Below are 23,357 nucleotides of genomic sequence, written 5' to 3'. Positions count from 1 at the left end.
GCTTTGTCTCCAGCTTATTGAATCCTGGTGATTTTGTTAGTGGTATGGCATCAAGGCTCTTCTTTGGATTTGTGGTTTTTCCTACTTTCTGCCCTCTCAGGATTTCCTATCAGCTTAGTCGTGTATTTACAATATTATTTAAATGAAACTTGATTCAGCATTTTTAGGTACTGCGTATCAGGGGTGTCACTACAGATGTGTGGTCTGCTGTGTTGCCATAAATGGAAGTGTTTAGTGGATTGTTTTAATTTTCTTTTTGTTCATATGTGCAGAAGTGAAAAGTTGGAAAAGAATTTGGAGCCGTCATTAGAATAGGTCTTTAGTAATTATGACAAGAGCTATACTTGGCTTGAGGTGGCTAATCAAGCATGTTGTGGCTGATGAAAATACTGGGTTCCAGAGCTGGACAGAAATTTAGCTTGCATTGGCAAATTTGAAGAAATTGTCAGCTATCAGGTTAATATCAGTGGTATTAGAGATTTGTGCTTCTCCAATAATTCTCATGATTGCTATACCACAAGCAACTATTGCCTCGAATATATCAAATACTAGCTCTAAACTAGCCTTCATTCTTATTTGGTAATTCTTTATACTTAATACTTCATTTGTTACTTAAAGCAGTAAAGAATTTATAGTATGGTTTCAGCTGGGTGAATTCTTGAGTAATTTCTGTGTGCTTTTCCTGAAGTGTGCTGCCAAACTAACTTTGCCAGGCGTTTTATTCAGTCATTGTTTTGTTGTTGCTACTTATTTAAACCAAGAGAATGATACTTTAGGGCCATGATTTTCTAGTTGGAGAATAGTTAGGATTGATAAGCTTCAGTTTTTCTGCCTATTAATATGAAATATTGGAGTGGGAGAACAGGCAATTGGAATAGAGAATTTACAGTTCTTTCGGTGATAAAAATTATAGTGGAGATAAAAATACAAGAAAAAGCTTTACATCCCACTGTTCAGCAACAATCACTGTTAACATATTGATACATTTTAAAATAAAAAATTGGGATTATATTGTATATACAGTTTTGTTTTATAACTTATAATTTTTTAATGTATTTATTTTATTTTTGGCTGCATGGGGTCTTGGTTGTGGCATGCGGGATATTTTGTTGTGGTGCGCAGCTTCTCTCTAGTTGTGGCACGCGGGCTCAGTAGTTGCGGCACGTGGGCGCTCTAGTTGTGGTGCATGGGCTCCGAGTGCATGGGCTCTGTAGTTGTGGCATGTGGGCTCTCTAGGTGTGGCTCGCATGTTCAGTAGTTGCGGCACACGCGCTTAGTTGCCCCACGGCATATGGGATCTTAGTTCCCCGACCAGGGGTCGAACCCGCGTCCCCTGCATTGGAAGGCGGATTCTTAATCACTGGACTACCAGGGAAGTCCCATAACTTATAACCGATACAAGCTTTCCCCATTTCATATTCTTTGAAAACTTTTAAATAGCTGCATAATATATTCTCCTATGGGTGGATCATAGTTTATCAATTTGTCTATATTTTATCTACTGTTGGACATTTGGGGGTATTTCTAACTTTTTTTGCTTTTACAAATAATGCTGTAGGGAGTACTTTGGCATACACACATTTGTGCATACCTTGGATTATTTCTGTATATTTTTTAAGAGTAGCTATTTATGGGGCTTCCCTGGTGGCTCAGTGGTTAAGAATCCGCCTGCCAATGTAGGGGACACAGGTTCAAGCCCTGGTCCGGGAAGATCCCACATGCTGCAGAGCAACTAAGCCCGTGTGCCACAACTACTGAGCCTGCGCTCTAGAGCCCGTGAGCCACAACTACTGAGCCCGTGTGCCACAACTACTGAAGCCCTCGTGTCTAGAGCCCGTGCTCCACAACAAGAGAAGCCAATGCAATGAGAAGCCCGTGCACCGCAACGAAAAGTAGCCCCTGCTTGACGAAACTAGAGAAAGCCCGCACGCAGCAATGAAGACCCAATGCAGCCAAAAATATATATATATATATATATATATTTATGTATAAAAAAAGAAAAGAGTAGCTATTTATGGGTCATAGGGTATAAATACTTAAATGCCTCTTAAACATGATGTCAAATTGTGCTCCAGGATTTTTATATGAACTAGTTTATATTCCCATTATCAGTGTGTGAGAAATGCCCATTTTACCACATCTTTCCCAAAATGTGGTAGTAGTCTTATGGTAATAATCATTTACAAAATAAATTAGGTGAAAGTTGAATTTCTTTGATTACTGGTGAGGTTGACATTTTGAATATATTTTTTGTTTTTATAAATTAATTTATTTTTGGCTGCATTGGGTCTTTGTTGCTGTGCGTGGGCTTTCTTCTAGTTGCAGTGAGCGGGGGCTACTCTTCGTTGCAGTGCGCGGGCTTCTCATTGAGGTGGCTTCTATTGTTGCGGAGCACAGGCTCTAGGTGCTCAGGCTTCAGTAGTTGTGGCATGCGGGCTCAGTAGTTGTGGTTCACAGGCTCTAGAGTGCTCAGTAGTTGTGGCACACGGGCTTAGTTGCTCCGCACTATGTGGGATCTTCCTGGACCAGGGCTTGAACCCGTGTCCCCTGCATTGGCAGGCGGATTCTTAACCACTGCCCCACCAGGGAAGTCCAGTTCAGATATTTTGCCCATTTTCCTATTAGTAGTTTGTATTTTTATGGATTTGTAACAGTTCTTCCTGTGTTCTGAGTAGCAATACTTTTTGTTAAATCTATTATAACCAATTTTTCCTAGTCTGTGATTGGACTTTTCACTTTGACAAATTCAACTGTACTGAAATTTAATAACAATCTTAACTTTATGGTTTATGTGCTTGCTAACCTTAATTTTACAAATACTTATTGATCATTTACTGTGTTCCAGGCACTGTTTTAGGTACTTGGGATACATCATAGATAGGATACACAAAGATTTCTATAGCTTATATTTGAGAAGCTCTTACGTACCCTGAGTTCATGAAAATATTCATGTATATTTTTTTCCTAAAAGTGCTTAAAGTTTGCTTTTTCACTTTTAAGTCATTCATCCACCTGGAATTTATTTCTGTATGTAATGTCAAGTAGGAAATCTAGTTTAATTGTTCCATCTGGTTAACCAGTTAATGCAGAACCATTTATTGACTAATACATTATTTCTCCACTGTTTTGTGGTGTGACCTCTGTTGGGTATCAAGTTTTTTGGGGTTTGTTTCTGTCTCCCTACTGTTTATTGGTATATTTCTTATCTTTGGCATCTGTACCACACTGTTTATTACTATATTAAGTCTTGATATTATAGGTTTGCCTACCTTACTCTTCTTCAAAATTGTTTGACCTATTCTTAGCTCTTGGCATTTCCATATGAATTTTAGAATCAGCTGCACTCCATTTATATCTTTGGTTGTGTCTGGCTTCCTTTTCAGGGCTGCTGTTTGCTGTGTCAGAATAAAATCAAGCTGCATTTGTGGTGTCTTCTGACTTTAATAGTTCTTCTGATCTTTGAACTTCCCTTTGCAGCTGCTTGCTTGTATGTTTTCTCTTTTTTTTTTTTTCTTTTCTTTTCCTTTCCCTTTCTTCTTGTCCTATTTTTCTTATGGCCATTTTAAAGAATGCTTACAATTATTTTCTAACTGAAAAAAAGTAGTATAATGGGGAGAGAAGGCAATTAATAGAGAAGTGTATAAAGCAAAAGGTGCAAATCCCTTTGATAGTTTGCTAAGACATCCCAGATATTTTTCTGGACATATACAAATGTGTGTTCATAAAAGAAAAAAACTTGGTCATATGCGTGCTGTTCTGTAGTTGGCTTTATTTCATTTAGTATTTAAAAGGGCATTCTCCTGTAGAACTAACTAATTCCTTTTGATGACTGCATTGTATGTATATATAGTAATTTAACCAATTCCCCTTTGATGGATTTGTAGATATCTACCTACTTTTTGAACTTGCAGCTACTTTCACGTACTGTTGATCGTCACTGGCAAAGTGGAGGTTGTGCAGTTTATTTTCCATCTCCCTAATGTCTCCCCTCTTATTCTTTTCAAGGGGTATTAGTGGAGTTCTGCCAGGACCTCTCCTATTTACTTTTTTTTTTTTTTTTTGCGGTACGCGGGTCTCTCACCGCTGCGGCCTCTCCCGCTGCGGAGCACAGGCTCCGGACGTGCAGGCCCAGCAGCCACGTGCACGGGCCCAGCCGCTCCGCGGCATGCAGGGTCCCCCCGGACCGGGGCACGAACCCGTGCCCCCTGCATTGGCAGGCGGACTCCCAACCCCTGTGCCACCAGGGAAGCCCTTCTATTTACTTTTTAAGGGCACTGGCACATAGCTTTGTTAGGTGGGAAGAGTTGACAGCCTAGTTGACAGTTAACCTTGGTGTAAATTATTCAGTTTGGTGCTATCTGTATTTTACTAAAAAAACATGCTTGAAGGTTTTTTGTTTTTGTTTTGTTTTGTTTTGAATGCATAGTGTTCTGGAGGAGAGTGCTAACAGTGTCGTGTTAGAGGTAGCAGCCACTTTGAAGAGTTAAGAAATGAGTGAGCTTGAGAAAATGGAGATGAAGAGCTTCACTAGCTCTTTACAGCACACTGGATTATGAGAATTCAGGGGAGGAAGTGAGGCAGTTCTTGCCATTTTGGTTTTTATTGGTGTTGCACTTTTTGAAAGAAGTTGAAGTTGGACTTCTATGTTACGTAATTTGTCCTTTTCTTAATCTTCCTAGCCTCCACCGGGCAATGTGAAAATGCCTAACGTTCCTAGTACACAACCAGCAATAATGAAACCAACAGAGGAACATCCGGCTTATACACAGATTGCAAAGGTTAGTTCATGTTACATGTGTAAATTCATATTGGAAATTACAATATCAATAACATTTGCTTTCAGAGCACAATAATTCTTTGTATAGTGCATTCCTTATTGTTTAATTTTTAACTCACTTTTGAGTCTGGGTTAGCTAGCTTCTCAATCCTATAATACTCATACCTCTTTTTCAGCTTATAGCATTTGCTTCACTCCATTATTAGCAGTTATTGAATTCATACATCATCTTGGTGTATAAATTGTGTAGAGAAATTTTTATTGCTTTTGGTCTCACGTTTTAATGCACAATTCCATTAAAGTAACAATGATATATCAATAGATATTATTGGAAGAGAGTTATGATGGCTAAGCAAAGCACAGTGGTAGGAAGTAGGAGGTGGCAAAAATACCAAGAAAAAAGGAGATGAATAGAATGCCTGGTATTACATAAAGTCAGATGGAATTATAAACCAGAATTTCTTAACCATATCCTCCTTTCACTTCATTATCTTATAAAATATAAGATATTATATAATATTCCTGCATTGGGAACCTTATGTACCATTTAACCCAATTCATAAGAGCCAATTCAGTTGCCCTTTTCTCCATCTGTCTCTTTACCTCAGCTGTTCTTTGTCTCAGTCCCTCACTCTCGTTTAGGCACAGAGTTCACCTTAATTTCATTTTCCCAATTACCTTACGATTTTTTTTAACATCTTTATTGGATTATAATTGCTTTACAATGGTGTGTTACTTTCTGCTGTATAACAAAGTGAATCAGCCATACATATACATATATCCCCATATCTCCTCCCTCTTGCAGTTCCCTCCCTCCCACCCTCCGTATCCCACCCCTCTAGGTGGTCACAAAGCACCGAGCTGATCTCCCTGTGCTATGCGGCTCCTTCCCACTAGCTATCTACTACTTCACATTTGGTGTGTATATAAGTCCAGGCCACTCTCTCACTTCGTCCCAGCTTACACTTCCCCCCTCCCTGTGTTCTCAAGTCCCACCTTAGAATTTTAACTGCTTTTACTGAGAGAATTTTTTCTTGTCCTAATGGGCCCAACATTTCTACTGTGGGTTTTCATAACCAAAAGGCCAAAATGGGCCAAATATTTCCATAATATTTTCTGAAACTGTAATGTTTAGTGAATTCCTATATTGTGGAAAGAGCATTTGAATTAGGTTTCTAGCATAGTAGAGAAGTAGGAGTATAGTAGAAGTAGAAGTAGAAATGTTACTGTATTTTATACTTCTGACCATGTATTCCCTTATTTTTTGTTTAGGAGCATGCCTTGGCCCAAGCTGAACTTCTTAAACGCCAGGAAGAACTAGAAAGAAAAGCAGCAGAATTAGATCGTCGAGAACGAGAAATGCAAAATCTCAGTCAACATGGTAATATCCAAAGAAATTTCAAATAAAAATAACTTTAAAATTCTTTAAAATTTTAAGGTTTTGCACTAGCTCTAGATCATTTGGTTTGTGGATATAAAACTCTGCCCTGTTATTCTAGCAAGGAGGTCAGACATGGCAGATTTTCTACCTGATGCTCTGTGGCTCTCTGATCTTGGCTGATTTACATAGTGTTTTGATAGATTAGAAGTGTTAGCCTCTGAGTACAAATATGATGATTTTGGTTTATTGTAAGGTCAGGAGTCTTTGATTCTGCTCTTGGGCCTTTACCTCGGTCTGTTAAAGCTTTATGAGTACATGGGAATGTGCCCTATGTTTTACTTCATTTAACTCTTAAGTTCTGGTTTATTCAGACCAGTTTCAGATTAATCTGCCCCTGTCCTCACAAGTACATCCGTATATGTCAAACCATGTTAAAAAAAAAAAAAAAAAAAAAAAAAGGCATCTGTGGTGAGGTGACTCTAGGAAGCCTGGGGTATTCTGATGATGCCAGAGAAATAAGTAAGTGGTGAATTTTGATTATGTCCTATGAAATTCATTCAGGCTCTGACTACTAAAGGTCACTTCAAGGGAGTAGCTTAGGGAAAGCTAGCAAGTCTCTGGGTAAGAAGCGATGCGATAACTAGACAAGTCACTGTATGTCTGGATAGTGATGGAGTGACAATGTTAGGACAGTGATAACATTCAGTGATACTGAACTATTTCTTCCTTATCCTAGAATGTGTAAGTCTAGGGCCTCATGAGGACACATTTATCCTGGGCCATTTTCTTGCTTGCAACATCCGAGACAGCATCTGTGAAAGGAGAAACTAGAGGTTTAACTGAGATCAATATTTCTAAAGTACATGTAACGAAAATCTGTCCTGTTCCCTTAGCTTTGACGAATACAGATTACTTCTATGAGAGATGTTTTAGTAAATGAAGTAGTTATGAAGTGTGGTAAATTAAGAGACTTGCCATATGTTATATACTTAAGTACTTTTCATCTGTTAGCTCATTTCATCCTCAGTACAATTCTGTGAAGGGTGGTGAGTTCTTCTCACTTTACAGATGTAGAAACAAAGTCTTCAGCAGGTTGAATAAGTTGCCCAAGGCCTCCTAGCCAGTAAGTGTCTAGGTGCTTCTATTGATAGTTTCAGAGCCTTTGTTCTTTACTACTATTCTCTGCTTCTCGAGTAGTATGAGACTTGTATGAGAAATGAAAGAACAACATGTAGTTTGAAAAGAATGATAAAACAGTGGAGACATGTTGGGAAGAATCAGAAATAGAGGATGCTTTTTTCCCCACTATGAAGAATTTCCTGGTCTATGAAAAAGTATGTAAAATCTAATCTTTGTAAGTGTGGGATATAATATCTAAAATGAGAAAATGGCCTTTAGGTGCTATTTTTACTCTCTGTTTTCAATGTTTTGTCTTCTTTAATTTTAGTTTTTTATTTCCCCACACCACTTCCCAAGCCTTATTTTCAGTCTAGTTTCTTTAAATAGACACATTTTCTCTCCTTACCGTTGGAATTGGTTTTTTCTCTAGGTTTTTGAAGGTGCTATAATTCCTCAGCTTCTTTCTCATGACTGTTTTGTGTTTTCACATAGTTTTATGCTTTTCTTACATGTGTCTTTTGGACATTATTTCTTTCAGACTTGGAGATTTCCAAAATTGATTCTTTGGTACGGGTTATCTTTTGTTTCTTTATGGAGTTAACAGTAGAAAACTTGAAAGATTCAGAAGCTGGTCTTCCCTCTCCACATGCGTTAGGAGTTATATTTAAAGATTGAAGACGTGGAGGAGGAAATCTGTAGAAACTTAAAAACTTCATGGCCTTCATGTGAGAGCCAGAGTCTTGGGACTTTGAAATAAATCTCTTTTTAGGGCAGAGTCACAGGATATGTCCCTGTGCTCTTTATTCTTTTCTTGTTTCAACTTACATAAGTGGTATGACACTGGAAAATTATTTTACCATCTAATGAGTTCTAAATTGATATTCTGGGAAAATTTTTAAAAATAAAAAGCTTGGTTTTCAGAGTTGTAGGAATGTAGAGATACAGTGTTATATTTCTGAAACACCTATTAAAAGAATAGATAATATTCTTTATTATGAAACAAATAATTACATGCAAAAAGAATAACACACATTTGTCCTTATATAAATAACTTCGTTTTTTTATTTGCAGGCAGAAAAAACAATTGGCCACCTCTTCCTGACAATTTTCCTGTGGGACCTTGTTTCTATCAGGATTTTTCTGTAGACATTCCTGTAGAATTCCAAAAGACAGTAAAGATTATGTACTACTTATGGATGTGTGAGTATAGAACAAATTATATATTTATTTGAAAAAGTTTATATTTTATTGTCAAAATCCACTTTTTTAAAACTCATATAAGGGTAGTATCATAAATTGGTCTTTTCCTATAGATATTTTAATTTTGAGTGAATCATGTCGTATTTAGGTATGTCAAAATTGTATACTATGTGACAATCTAAGTTCTTAGCTGTGGAAGACCTATATATTGAGAACTGGCATTCTTTTGAGGAAAGGACTTCCCTATCATACAGTAGAATTTTCAATGATCCTTCCTCCCTGCAAAATGTTATCGAGGCAATATTTGCTTTGAAAAAATTACTCATATGATTTTTATGCAAATGAAGGCTATTAAAGCATTACGACTTTTTAAAAGGGGGCATAAAATATTGAAATATTATAAACTATTTTTCTTAGAGCTTTGAGCACAATTTACTTTTCATTTTCAAGTGGTGAGGAATACTTTTATTATTGGAAGTGCCTAATTAATATAGGATGTTTCATTAAATAGAACGTTAGGACATACATTTTAGCCTGTGATGTTCACATTGCTTTGAATATAATTATGACACATGGAATATTAAAACTAAATGTCAAGCTGTTACTAGTTTTTTGTGTGTACACAGAATTCCCACTTATTCTGTTGCATTTTAATTCCAAACAGCAGTCTCAGCCCCATTGAACATCATTGTGTCAGTAGGAGAGGTAGCTGTCATGACTTCTCATCTGCACAGTTGCTGGGTTAATGGACACATTGTGGAGTAAACTCTCGTTGGAGGAAATTTGTGTGTTCTTACTGTATGATTAGGGAGCCTCCCTCCACCAAGTATATGAGATCATTTTCCTCAAAATCTTTTAGGAGTATTCTTCACATTTGTGAAGCTGCTTTGGAATATGAGAAGTGATTCCTTATGGATAGTACCTTTTTAACTCTTAGTTTCTTTTGAGTTATGTTGTTAATCTGATTTCTTTGGTTAATCCTGAGTGTCAGTAGTATTACATATTTTTATTTTTAAAGGTTTTGATTCCATATATGTCCATACAAAACAACTCATATTTTATTCGATCAATAAATCGTAAAATATATGTAGATTATAAAATAATTATTTTCTTAATGAGCAGAAATTGGCCTCACATTTTAAGTATAAGTTCTTTGACTTTAGTGAAAAAAACACTTTAAATGGGGGAGATGGGTGTTGGAAGAAAATTCTATAAGGAATTTAGTAAATAGAGATTGAATGGGGAAGATGATTAATTTTAACTGAATGGTTAACTGCTTTACCAATGCTGATTGTTTCAAAATAGGTCTGCTTTGTCTTAGAAATATATAACTTTCTGAGGTTCTTAGAAATAATATAGTTGGCTATAGTTTTTCCTAGCCCTATTCAGTCGGCAGATCTGTTAACTATTCAAAGAGGGCTCAAGATTCCATCCAGTTAAGGTTCCAATTTGAAGAAGCATTACCTGGAACAAAGTAAGATCTAGTGCTAGTTCAGCACTATCTCTAAATTTCATAAAATGTAAGTTGTTTTAATAAATTATTTTCAAGAAGTGTCATCTTGTTACTGATTTTGGAGTTGACTAATGCTTTCACGTTGCACTAATAATTATAACAAGAGATAACATTTATGGAGGATTTATCAATACTTTGTGCCAGGCACAGAACTAATCACTTTATATACATTATGTTATTAAATCTTAACCATGTTATGAAGCAGCTACTATATTATCTAGTATTATAGATTGGGAAACTAAAGCTTAGAGAATTTGAGGTAACTTGTCCAAGATTACACAGCAAGTAAGGTTGGGGTTGGATAGCTTGACTCTAGATCCCAGAGTCTAGATTTCCATGTTGTACCACCTACAAAGTACCAAAATAAAGAAGTAATTTACATTTTAAACCCAAATATGATGAAGATATGGTTTCAAAGTTACCTTACTTGAAGCAAATAATTTTCACTCTAAAGGAACTGAAGCAATTAGAAATACGCTATGAAATGAATGTCAACCTCTTTGAGTATACTCTTGAATTTAAAGAGAAAGAAAAATATCCAGCTACATTAAAGACCACTTAGTGAGGAAGATAATATATTGTCCTAAATTTGTTTATTTTAGATATCTATATTGTAATGCAGAACTTAACAAGAAGAGTGATAGTTGCAAATTTAGATTCTAGTGATAGTTGCAAATTTAGTCCACTAATACCAGATTTGAGTGCTTAATAAAGCAAGTTGAAATTTTATAAGAAGGAGGGTCATTCAACTTGGAAATCATGTAAACGAAATGGCCTAAAATTTTCTTTAGTGTTTTACCTACACTTGGAATCCACCAAGTGGATTGGAATTGGATTGAAATTAGCAACATAGAATCATGCATTTCACATTACCTTGCCTTTCTATGTGTTTTTTGATCTCTGTGTAAGTGGACTGATTGTTTAGTAAGTAGGCCTGGACGTTTACTCTTCATTGGGGTACAAATAAATGACCTATTATTGATCATGGTTGTTGGTTACTATGAAAACACATACAGAAAAAATTTTAATAGATTACACAAAATTTAATTGATATTTTTATCTATACTTGGAAGAATTTTTGTGAACTTTAAAATACTCATACCGATATAGTCTGTCTTTTTTTTCTTAAGCAGATTAGGAGATAAACCTTGAAAAGTTATTTCTTTGGAGGTTGAAATTTGAGTTAGAATGTTCTGAACATTTAAAACTTTTTTAGGCAATTGGATGCCATTTAATATTACAGAATAATATCTCACAATCTCTTGAATTCTGTTTTTAAGCCCTTAACAGAACTACTTTTATTTCGAGGGGAAGGATTTTGAGTAAATTTATTAGTAAGCTAGCTTTCATGAGTTAGAAATCCTAATGGGAATAAGTAAAGAGTCTTTCCTGTGTAGTAGAATGGGGTGGAATTTTAAAGCTGGAAGAGCCTCCTGCATTTCTCCTGCTGAAAAATTGAAATGCACAGAGATTGATTAGCTCGATATTATATCACTATAACCCAGGTGTTTTCATTCCTCCTCTGGAGCTCTTTCTCCTTCTGTGGAGTTTGTGTGTTTATCTGGTTGTTAGATGAGAGCAAATTTAGAGGCATCCTAGAATGTGTTTATACCTTGTTTCATTAAGTATTAATTTTATTTGATTAATAATTTAAAGAGATTTTAAAGTTTTTTTTAATGTAGATTTTTAAAATTTACATTCACTTGGTTTTCCCTTTGTTATTTTTAATTAAAGTAGTGGCTTGTATATTTTTATTGTATCGGTAGTTTACATTAAACAGTATTTTAACTTTTGAAATAATTTCTTTCTTGTAATAAATTCAGCCTGTGAATAAATTTTAAAAAATTCTTTAAAAAGTTATTATAATGGGTAAATGTTGTTCTTTAGGATCATAGTGTCCTTAGATGTTACTCAGATTTTTGGGTTTTGGTCTGTCAGGGAAAGTAATTACTAACAATATAGGAAGAATTTGCCAAGATCTATTTGTGTTAATGAAAAGAAAGATCTGCCACAGCAGGTAAAGTGCATCATAGTAAACTATTTTTTTTTTTTAAATAAGTGTAATCCCCTACCAGAACATTGTTGTTAATACCAGGACCTTAAAAAGTGGACAGCTTTATGAAGATGAGTTAATAATCCTTATGGATTGACTGTATAGTCACTGGATTTTCTGCTGTGTTAGTATTTTTAGTCCAATGATTCTAATTAATTTTATTGCTTAAAAATGTTACAGTGAGATTGTGCAGGGCACTTCTCTATTTTCTCTTCTCTGTGTAGTTCACACTGTGAGGAGCCTGCAGCCCCATTCTGTAAAAATTATAGTTCTGAGTGTAGGATCTTTTTCCTCTCAAGTCCTGGTTCTTTTCCTGGCAGCCACTATTTTTCTGCTTGGGCCTTGAGTCAAGAGACACATCACATGTCATCACATGTTTCCTTCCCAGGGGAGAACCCTTTAAGGTTATGCGTCTCTGGTTTAGCTGTGTAATTGCCCATTAGGGGAGGGCCAAAAGAATTTTTGCCAAACAGTGCATGTATTAGGACTCTTCTACCTGTGAATACTCTGTTTTCAAATCAAACATGTAAGAAATAGCAACAATGTTTTGAAAAATACTAAATGGAAACATGGGGTATAATACACTTGATCTTAGGAAGTATTTTTTCATTTATAATTTTTGTTGAATGAACACATAAATTGAATGTAAACATTTCTTTTCTATTTTGTTTTTTGATTCCACAGTCCATGCTGTAACACTGTTTCTAAATATCTTCGGATGCTTGGCTTGGTTTTGTGTTGATCCTCCAAGAGGGGTTGATTTTGGATTGAGTATCCTGTGGTTCTTGCTTTTTACTCCTTGTTCATTTGTCTGTTGGTACAGACCACTTTACGGAGCTTTCAGGTAAAATGTGTGTACTTTAAAATATGCTCTTTAAAACCTGTGAAGTAAATAATTTGTAGTACACCTTAAAGGGAAAAGTGACATATTTTCATTTTTCAAATTTTTTATTATTGTATAATATACCTTCAGAAAAGTCCGTTTGTAACATCTCTGTGTATTAAGTCCGTATATAACATGCTCGTGTATTCATTTGACTTTGTAACAAATAATATCTCATTCTTTTCTCCCACTTGAGAAAAAAGATCAAACATGAAAATAAATGAGGGAAAAATGAGAACAATCTTAGGTCTTAATATTTGTAAAAGATTCTATTCCATACGATACACTTGACTTTAAAGAAAATTTTACTTTTTATTCTCCCCTTCAGAAAAAATCAGAAGTGGTGATTACAACCTAATTTTTAAATGAACCTAGGTAGCCTAGGTAGGGTGAATATACATGTGATATTTAAAGTGAGTCACTTTTCACCTAGCAACTTGGTAATTATTTTCTGTGTAAATTCATTTTTGGTTTTTCAAAATGCAGTAATGTTTTAAAACTGTTTAGCCTATAAGATTAACTATACTACTTTGCATGGTATATTTTAATCAATGGTTAGGATTAACATTTCTTAAATGCATGTTCTGTGGGGTATTACTAGGTGTTGTAGAAAAAAAAGTTCATTAGTTTGGGAACAGTGGGATAATAAATAAGTTTCTTCATTTCAGAATTTCTTAGACTTCTTTAAGAGCCTCACGTGCTTTGTGATATGACCATGAAACCATTATTTGTGTGTGTGTGTTGAGTACCTTGTTGGACTCTTGCTTTAGGAAATAAACATTGGGAAATGCTGATTTAGATGATAGCCCTAGATGAGTCCATGTATTCAATTGTTTATCAACTTATTTTTATTTGAGTAAACTCATTTATGAATAACAAACCTCTTTCAACTCTCAGGTATGAGGAGCAGCATTACTAGGAAATAGGCATGTATTGTGCAGATGATATATTAGGGAAATTAGAGGGCCACATTCAGTTGTTTAACTTTTTTTTTCTATTTGAACAAAAAATTTCTTTGATTATTCAGAATGTGTATCACCACCCCCATCCCCCAAAGCCCTGCCAAATGAAATTAGAAACGCAGATAGGTAAACAGAAAACGAAAAAGAAGGAGAAGGGGGAAGATTAGGGAATTTGGAGAAAAAAGATGTCATTCAACAGAAAACTAAATTGGTTAGAAATGGAATGAAGGGAAGAAAATATATGGGAGGAGGGAAAGGGAGGAAAATCTTTGGATCTAATGGAACGTGAGAGGTTGGTTGTCAAGGAATGGGGAGGGGCACCCCTATAGATGTAGGTTGGAGAAGAATAAAAGGGACCTATTTACTCCTTGCGTGAACAGAAGGAGAGTTACTGCTGCTCTTTTCCTTGTTATCTAAGTCTGGCCCACAAGTTTTTTAATTTTTTGACATGTGGCCTCTGCTTGCCTACTTCCATCATGTTACCAGTGTATCTATAATGATGCTTGTGGGTGGGAATGGGGATGTCTTTGAGACTTTGAAAATGACCTGAAACTAGAGACTTTGAATTTTAAGCCTTCTGTGACAAATGTAGCCAGAACAAACTATAAAAAGCCAGTTTTCTGCCATTTATCACTTGAAGTCACTTGGTTCCTTTTATTCCCTTTCTTTGCCAGTGGAAATAAAAATGCTTTGTGGAACATTTTTACTTCTGGCATTATTAACCCCTGGGCTAAATTCTTAGCTGCATCTCAACCCTTTAGAGTATATGTATCACAAATATGTTAATTATCTGGGCTTTACTGTTTGGAGCAGAACTGAGAGGAATAGTTTTTTTAGGGGAAAGTTGAAAGTATTTTAAATCATTAATTAATACACCTTCTCAGTGTATAACTTTGGCATTTTCTTCACCCGGATTGCCAGTGGTTTCTGGGCCTGTTAAGTCTCTTCTGAAGTATCTGGTAAAGTTTTTAAGACGTTTACTGATGACAGATTTCTCCCTTAAATATGGAAATCTTAAACCAGATACATTGGATATGATTATTTATATTAAATACAGGGTTTTAAATAGACTATGTATTCACATAAGTGCTTTATTTGAGATCTATTTTGACAGGGATTACTGCCTTTTGAGAAGGGGCAGAGTCACAAGATGTGCAAGTGTTTCATATTCTGTTTCAAGACTGATGATTAAGAAATGAAACACAGGCATCTGAACATATTACGTAAGTCAGTAGAAAATGGGTAACTAAAATCTTTTAGGCCAGATGCACATATTTCTTAAAAGAAGTTGTTATTGAAAGCATTTAGTTTTTATTAATCAGACTCTGGAGTGAAGCTCAAGTGCTTTTTAAAAGTTTTTCAAGTTTTATTCTTCTCTGGCTAATGATGTATTTGCCTCTATTGCCATATTGAAATACCTACTGTGAACTTGATTTCTTCAGGTTTCCCTAGAAGTGAAGAAAAGAATGGTAAGCAATAAGAAAAACATGGCAGGGATTGATTTTAGAATAAACCAGTCATTGCAAACATACAAGTTAGAGGGACATTAGGCCTGAGAATGTGATCAGATTTTTTTTTTTAGTTGTCTGGTGAATTTTTTTCCCCCCCTTGTAGATAGGTGGTAATTCCAAGTTTCTAGAGTAGCTGTTATCTTTGTCATGGGGTGCTGAAAATAACTAGAGGGCATCTTAGGAAGTCTTTATTCTAGAATGATCAGTTCTTTGTTTTTTGTCCCTTAGTTAGTTGAAGTTGCATTTGTAATTGCCATATATAGTTAATCTCCTTCTTTGCCTCCCTGTTGACTCATAATCTAAAAGTAAAACCTTTCTAAAGGTTAATAGTTAACTTTGTTATCAAGAATTTGTTGTACTTTGCTTAATAACATGATGGCTGAGTAAACCTTCTTTGTATATTAACTCTTAAGCTGCGAAGAAAAATATAATTGTTTTAACTGAATTATAAAATGCCTTTAGATTGAGTTAAAGTATTTGCTAATAGCTTTAGAGCCTACTGAAAAAAATTAAATCTACATTTAAGTGATTATAATCAATAATCTCATATACTAAATCATACTGATAATTACATTTAATGATTTTAAAATGTGATAAAGGTTGATTCCCTTTAGGAATAATCATTTTAAAATTAGTTACCATGCATGAGAAGTTGGTTTTCCAGTGTCATCTGAGTTTCTGTTTCAGTATTTCACTTGCAAGTTTGTTATTGAGTTCACTTGATACTCTTAGGGAGATGTTAAGATAAATAACTAATGATTGTAAAGCAGTTAGAAAATAAGTACCTAAGGTTAAATTAATCACTCACTGAACACAGACACTATATATTAGTCTGGAGATACAAAGAAGACATGGTACTTGCCCTGTAGAAATATATAATATATGAGTTTAAAAGTAGGCATTACTGAAACTTCGGTTAGTAGAATTTATACATTAAAACAGAGTAATATTCAAACACCCCCAAAATTTGAAATACAGAGTAATTTAATACTGATATCATACCTGTGATATATCTCTAAATAGAAGATTAGTTATTTTCAAGTGAGTCTTCTTGGATTATCTTTTTGAGGATTTATGTTTTTAATAAACATTCTTCTCTGAAATCAGAAAAAAAACCCAAAACCTTGTTTTTACTGGAACCATTGAAATATCAGAATGTCCATGAAAAAGATGAGTTTTAAACTGTATAAAATACTGTTCTATATGAATATGACTTCTCTTAGTGTTACTGAACCAAACTTGGGTCCACTCACCTGTGTGCAGTAAAGCCAATCTACTGACACCGGGTTGTGGTGAAGGTAAGTGCAGCATTTATTGTAAAGGTACCATACAAGGAGAACAGGTGGCTCATGCTCAAAAACCCCTAAACTCCCTGAAGTGTCTCAGCAAAACATTTTGAAAGGCAGGGTGAGGGAAGGGTGTCCCAGGGTATGTGATTAGCTCATACACAATTCTCTGACTGGTTGTTGGTGATGTAACAGGGGTTAACGTTATCAATCCATAGGCGCCAGCAGGTCTGGGGGCTACATGCTCATGCTTGTCAAGTAGTTAATTTCTTCTGTTTGGTGGTAGTTTTAGCATCTATAAAACAACCCCAGAAGTGTGCACCAGATATTATTATCTAGGTACTTCAGAGAGGCGCTACGGTGGAGGATATGAGGGAATGAATGGTCTGTCCCAGGAAGGCCCCATAGGGTCCTGCTCAGTTACATTAGTTTTCAAACAAGAAGCTCCTTTTACTGATACATGCAAAGGACTTTGACCTCCCTGAATTAATCCCATTGACTGAATCTGAAGGAGAATTTTATAGAGAAGTTTCAAGCATATGTGCTTTTCAAAATTAAGTTTATTAGGTATCAGAATTAAACTCAGAGTTGTCATTTACATATTTTTTAAAAGACTAACTTTGTTCTTAATTTTATGCTTCCACAAATCACCAAGCATTATGTAAATACTTTAAAATATTAGGTAATTATTAATGAAGCAGTGTTTTGTTGAAAAAGTATGATTATTGGAAACAGACTGAGAAAGGGTTAGAATTCTGGCTTCCCCACTTAAAAGCTGTGTGCTGTTACAAAAATGCAGTAAAACCTCTCAGTGCCTCAGGTTTTTGAGTATAAATTGGCCATAACATTTGCAGAGTTGCTAAGAAGATTAGAGATAATATGTGCAAAATATTTGTCTTTAAAGGTGGTCAACAAATGGTAGCTGGAATGTTTTATTTTTTGTTTTTGTTAGGTTTTATCATTTACTTTTTTTTTTTTTTTTTTTTTTTTTGCGGTATGCGGGCCTCTCACTGTTGTGGCCTCTCCCGTTGCGGAGCACAGGCTCCGGACGCGCAGGCCCAGTGGCCATGGCTCACGGGTGCAGCCGCTCCACAGCATGTTGGATCTTCCCAGACTGGGGGCACGAACCTGTGTCCCCTGCATCGGCAGGCAGATGCTCAACCACTGCACCACCAGGGAAGCCCTATCATTTACTTTTGATGATCCATAAAACCGTTACTTGTTATAAGTTATTTTTTGCTGCTTTTAGTTCATTGTTCTTTGGTACCCCAGTCTAACCTGGAGGAAATCATAATGTACACTAAACTGTATGTAGGTTCTTTGTATTGCTTGATAAAAATAAACCTTAAAAAATGTTGTCTGGAGCAGAAGCAAGAAGAACTACAATCCTGCAGCCTGTGGAACAAAAACCACATTCACAGAAAGAGAGACAAGATGAAAAGGCAGAGGGCTATGTACCAGATGAAGGAACAAGATAAAACCCCAGAAAAACAACTAAATGAAGTGGAGATAGGCAACCTTCCAGAAAAAGAATTCAGAATAATGATAGTGAAGATGATCCAGGACCTCAGAAAAACAATGGAGGCAAAGATCAAGAAGATGCAAGAAATGTTTAACAAAGATCTAGAAGAATTAAAGAACAAACAAACAGAGATGAACAATACAGTAACTGAAATGAAAACTACACTAGAAGGAATCAATAGCAGAATAATTGAGGAGGAAGAACGGATAAGTGACCTGGAAGACAGAATGGTGGAATTCACTGCTGCGGAAGAGAATAAAGAAAAAAGAATGAAAAGAAATGAAGACAGCCTAAGAGACCTCTGGGACAACATTAAACGCAGCAACATTTGCGTTATAGAGGTCCTGGAAGGAGAAGAGAGAGAGAAAGGACCCGAGAAAATATTTGAAGAGATTATAATCGAACACTTCCCTAACATGGGAAAGGAAATAGCTACCCAAGTCCAGGAAGCACAGCGAGTCCCACACAGGATAAACCCAAGGAGAAACACGCTGAGACACACATAGTAATCAAATTGGCAAAAGTTAAAGACAAAGAAAAATTATTGAAAGCAGCAAGGGAAAAACGACAAATAACATACAAGGGAACTCCCATAAGGTTAACAGCTGATTTCTCAGCAGAAGCTCTACAAGCCAGAAGAGAGTGGCATGACATATTTAAAGTGATGAAAGGGAAGAACCTACAACCAAGATTACTCTACCTGGCAACAATCTCACTCAGATTCGATGGAGAAATCAAAAGCTTTACAGACAAGCAAAAGCCAAGAGAATTCAGCACCACCAAACCATCTCTACAACAAATGTTAAGGAACTTCTCTAAGTGGGAAACACAAGAGAAGAAAAGGGCCTGCAAAAGCAAACCCAAAACAATTAAGAAAATGGTAACAAGAACATACATATCGATAATTACCTTAAACGTGAATGGATTAAATGCTCCAACCAAAAGACACAGGCTTGCTGAATGGATACAAAAACAAGACCCATCTATATGCTGTCTACAGGAGACCCACTTCAGACCTAGGGACACATACAGACACATACATATGAAAGTGAGGGGGTGGAAAATGGTACTCCATGCAAATGGAAATCAAAAGAAAGCTGGAGTAGCAATACTCATATCAGGTAAAATAGACTTTAAAATAAAGAATGTTACAAGAGACAAGGAGGGACACTACATAATGATCAAGGGATCAATCCAAGAAGAAGATATAACCATTATAAATATATATGCACCCAGCATAGGAGCACCTCAATACATAAGGCAAGTGCTAACAGCTATAAAAGAAGAAATCGACAGTAACACAATAATAGTGGGGGACTTTAACACCTCACTTACACCAATGGACAGATCATCCAAACAGAAAATTAACAAGGAAACACAAGCTTTAAATGACACAATAGACCAGCTAGATTTACTTGATATTTATAGGACATTCCATCCAAAAACAGCAGATTATTGGGGCTTCCCTGGTGACGCAGTGGTTGGGGGTCCACCTGCCGATGCAGGGGATGTGGGTTTGTGCCCCGGTCCGGGAGGATCCCGCGTGCTGCAGAGCGGCTGGGCCCGTGGGCCATGGCCGCTGGGCCTGCGCATCCAGAGCCTGTGCTCTGCAATGGGAGGGGCGCGGTGGTGGAAGGCCCGTGTACCGCAAAAAAAACAAAAACAAAAAAACAAAAACAGCAGATTACACTTCCTTCTCAAGTGCGCACGGAACATTCTCCAGGATAGGTCACGTCTTGGGTAACAAATCAAGCCTCAGTAAATTTAAGGAAACTGAAATCATATCAAGCATCTTTTCTGACCACAATGCTATGATATTAGAAATCAATTACAGGGAGTAAAACGTAAAAAACACCAACACATGGAGGCTAAACAATACGTTACTAAATAACCAAGAGATCACTGAAGAAATCAATGGGGAAATCAAAAAATACCTAGAGACAAATGACAATGAAAATACGATGATCCAAAACTATGGGATGCAGCAAAGGCAGTTCTAAGAGAGAAGTTTATAGCTATACAAGCCTACATCAAGAAACAAGAAAAATCTTAAATAAGCAATTTAACTTTACACCTAAAGGAACTAGAGAAAGAAGAACAAACAACCCAGAGATAGCAGAAGGAAAGAAATCATAAAGATCAGAGCAGAAATAAATGAAATAGAAACAAAGAAAACAATAGCAAAGTTCAATAAAACTAAAAGCTGGTTCTTTGAGAAGATAAACAAAATTGATAAACCATTAGCCAGACTCATCAAGAAAAAGAGGGAGAGGACTCAAATCAATAAAATTAGAAATGAAAAAGGAAAGTTACAACAGACACTGCAGAAATACAAGCATCCTAAGAGACTACTATAAGCACCTCTATGCCAATAAAGTGGACAACCTGGAAGAAGTGGATAAATTCTTAGAAAGGTATAACCTTCCAAGACTAAATCAGGAAGAAATAGAAAATATGAACAGACCAATCACAAGTAATGAAATTGAAACTGTGATTAAAAAATCTTCCAACAAACAAAAGTCCAGGACAAGATGGTTTCACAGGTGAATTCTTTCAAACGTTTAGAGAAGAGCTGACACCCATCCTTCTCAAGCTCTTCCAAAAAATTGTGGAGGAAGGAACACTCCCAAACTCGTTCTATGAGGCCACCATCACCTTGATACCAAAACCAGACAAAGATACTACAAAAATAGAAAATTACAGACCAATATCACTGATGAATATAGATGCAAAAATCCTCAACAAAATACTAGTAAACAGAATCCAACAACACATTAAAAGGATCATATACCAATGTAAAGTGAGATTTATCCCAGGAGTGCAAGGATTCTTCAATATATGCAAATCAATCAATGTGATACGCCATATTAACAAATTGAAGAATAAAAACCATATGATCATCTCAATAGATGCAGAAAAAGCTTTTGACAAAATTCAACACCCATTTATGATAAAAACTATCCTGAAAGTGGGCATAGAGGGAACCCACCTCAACATAATAAAGGCCATATACGACAAACCCACAGCAAACATTATTCTCAGTGGTGAAAAACTGAAAGCATTTCCTCTAAGATCAGGAACAAGACAAGGATGTCCACTCTCACCAGTATTATTCAACATAGTTTTGGAAGTCCTAGCCATGGCAATCAGAGAAGAAAAACAAATAAAAGGAATACCAATTGGAAAAGAAGAAGTAAAACTGTCACTGTTTGCAGATGACATGATACTATACATAGAGAATCCTAAAGATGCCACCAGCAAACTACTAGAGCTAATCAATGAATTTGGTAAAGTTGCAGGATACAAAATTAAGGCACTGAAATCTTTTGCATTCCTATACACTAATGATGAAAAATCTGAAAGAGAAATTAAGGAAACACTCTCATTTACCATTGCAACAAAAAGAATAAAATACCTAGGAATAAACCTACCTAGGGAGACAAGAGACCTGTATGCAGAAAACTATAAGACACTGATGAAAGAAATTAAAGATGATACAAACAGATGGAGAGATATACCATGTTCTTGGATTGGAAGAATCAATATTGTGAAAATGACTATACTACCCAAAGCAATCTACAGATTCAACGCAATCCCTATCAAATTACCAATGGCATTTTTTACGGAGCTAGAACAAAAAGTCTTAAAATTTGTATGGAGACACAAAAGACCCCGAATAGCCAAAGCAGTCTTGAGGGACAAAAACGGAGCTGGAGGGATCAGACTCCCTGACTTGAGACTATACTACAAAGCTACAATAATCAAGATAATATGGTACTGGCACAAAAACAGAAACATAGATTAATGGAACAAGATAGAAAGCCAAGAGATAAAGCCACGCACCTATGGTCAACTAATCTATGACAAAGGAGGTAAGGATATACAGTGGAGAAAAGACAGTCTCTTCAATAAGTGGTGCTGGGAAAACTGGGCAGCTACATGTAAAAGAATGAAATTAGAACACTCCCTAACACCATACACAAAAATAAACTCAAAATGGATTAGAGACCTAAATGTAAGACTGGAAACTATAAAACTCTTAGAGGAAAACATAGGAAGAAGACTCTTTGACATAAATCACAGCAAGATCTTTTTTGAACCACCTCCTAGAGTAATGGAAATTAAAAGAAAAATAAACCAATGGGACCTACTGAAACTTCAAAGCTTTTGCACAGCAAAGGAAACCATAAACAAGATGAAAAGACAACCCTCAGAATGGGAGAAAATATTTGCAAACGAATCAGTGGACAAAGGATTAATCTCTAAAATATATCAACAGCTCATGCAGCTCAATATGAAAAAAAGAAACAACCCAATCCAAAAATGGGCAGAAGACCTAATTAGACATTTCTCCAAAGAAGACATACAGATGGCCAAGAAGCACATGAAAAGCTGCTGAACATCACTAATTATTAGAGAAATGGAAATCAAAACTACAATGAGGTATCACCTCACACCAGTTAGAATGGGCATCATCAGAAAATCTACAAACAACAGATGCTGGAGAGGATGTGGAGAAAAGGGAACCCTCTTGCACAGTCGATAGGAATGTAAATTGATACAGCCACTATGGAGAGCAGTGTGGAGGTTCCTTAAACTACTAAAAATAGAATTACCACATGACCCAGCAATCCCACTACTGGGCATATACCCAGAGAAAACCATAATTCAAAAAGACACATGCACCCCAATGTTCACTGCAGCAGTATCTACAATAGCTGGGTCATGGAAGCAACCTAAATGCCCATCGACAGATGAATGGATAAAGAAGATGTAGTACATATATACAATGGAATATTACTCAGCCATGAAAAGGAACGAAATTGGGTCATTTGTTGAGATGTGGGTGGATGTAGAGAATGTCATCCAGAGTGAAGTAAGCCAGAAAGAGAAAAACAAATATCGTATATTAATGCATGTATGTGGAACCTATAAAAATGGTACAGATGATCCGGTTTGCAGGGCAGAAATTGAGACACAGATGTCGAGAACAAACGTATGGACACCAAAGGGGGAAAGTGGCGGGGGTGGTGGTGGTGGTGGTGGTGTGATGAATTGGGTGATTGGGATTGACATGTATACACTGATGTGTATAAAATTGATGACTAATAAGAACCTGCTCTATAAAAGAAAAAAGTTGAAATGATATT

At 36.1% G+C, this 23,357-nt stretch overlaps 1 protein-coding gene across 3 annotated transcripts in view; it reads left to right on the top strand.

The window, feature by feature from the left end:
* The window catches only part of SCAMP1 (secretory carrier membrane protein 1), a gene marked incomplete at both ends in the record, with an annotated part of 105,286 nt that overhangs the window by 41,455 nt on the left and 40,474 nt on the right, over positions 1-23,357 (top strand). For all 3 annotated transcript variants that reach the window (XM_079702066.1, XM_079702068.1, XM_079702067.1), the window contains 4 exons: positions 4,680-4,778; positions 6,050-6,158; positions 8,349-8,477; positions 12,728-12,887. In XM_079702066.1, the coding sequence (XP_079558192.1) occupies positions 4,680-4,778; positions 6,050-6,158; positions 8,349-8,477; positions 12,728-12,887 (497 nt within the window). The remainder of the gene's footprint in view (positions 1-4,679; positions 4,779-6,049; positions 6,159-8,348; positions 8,478-12,727; positions 12,888-23,357) is intronic.

The sequence above is a fragment of the Hyperoodon ampullatus genome (genome assembly GCF_949752795.1).
Source record: "Hyperoodon ampullatus genome assembly, chromosome: 4".
NCBI classification, from domain to species: domain Eukaryota; kingdom Metazoa; phylum Chordata; class Mammalia; order Artiodactyla; family Ziphiidae; genus Hyperoodon; species Hyperoodon ampullatus.
This window is presented reverse-complemented; position numbering and strand designations above follow the sequence as displayed.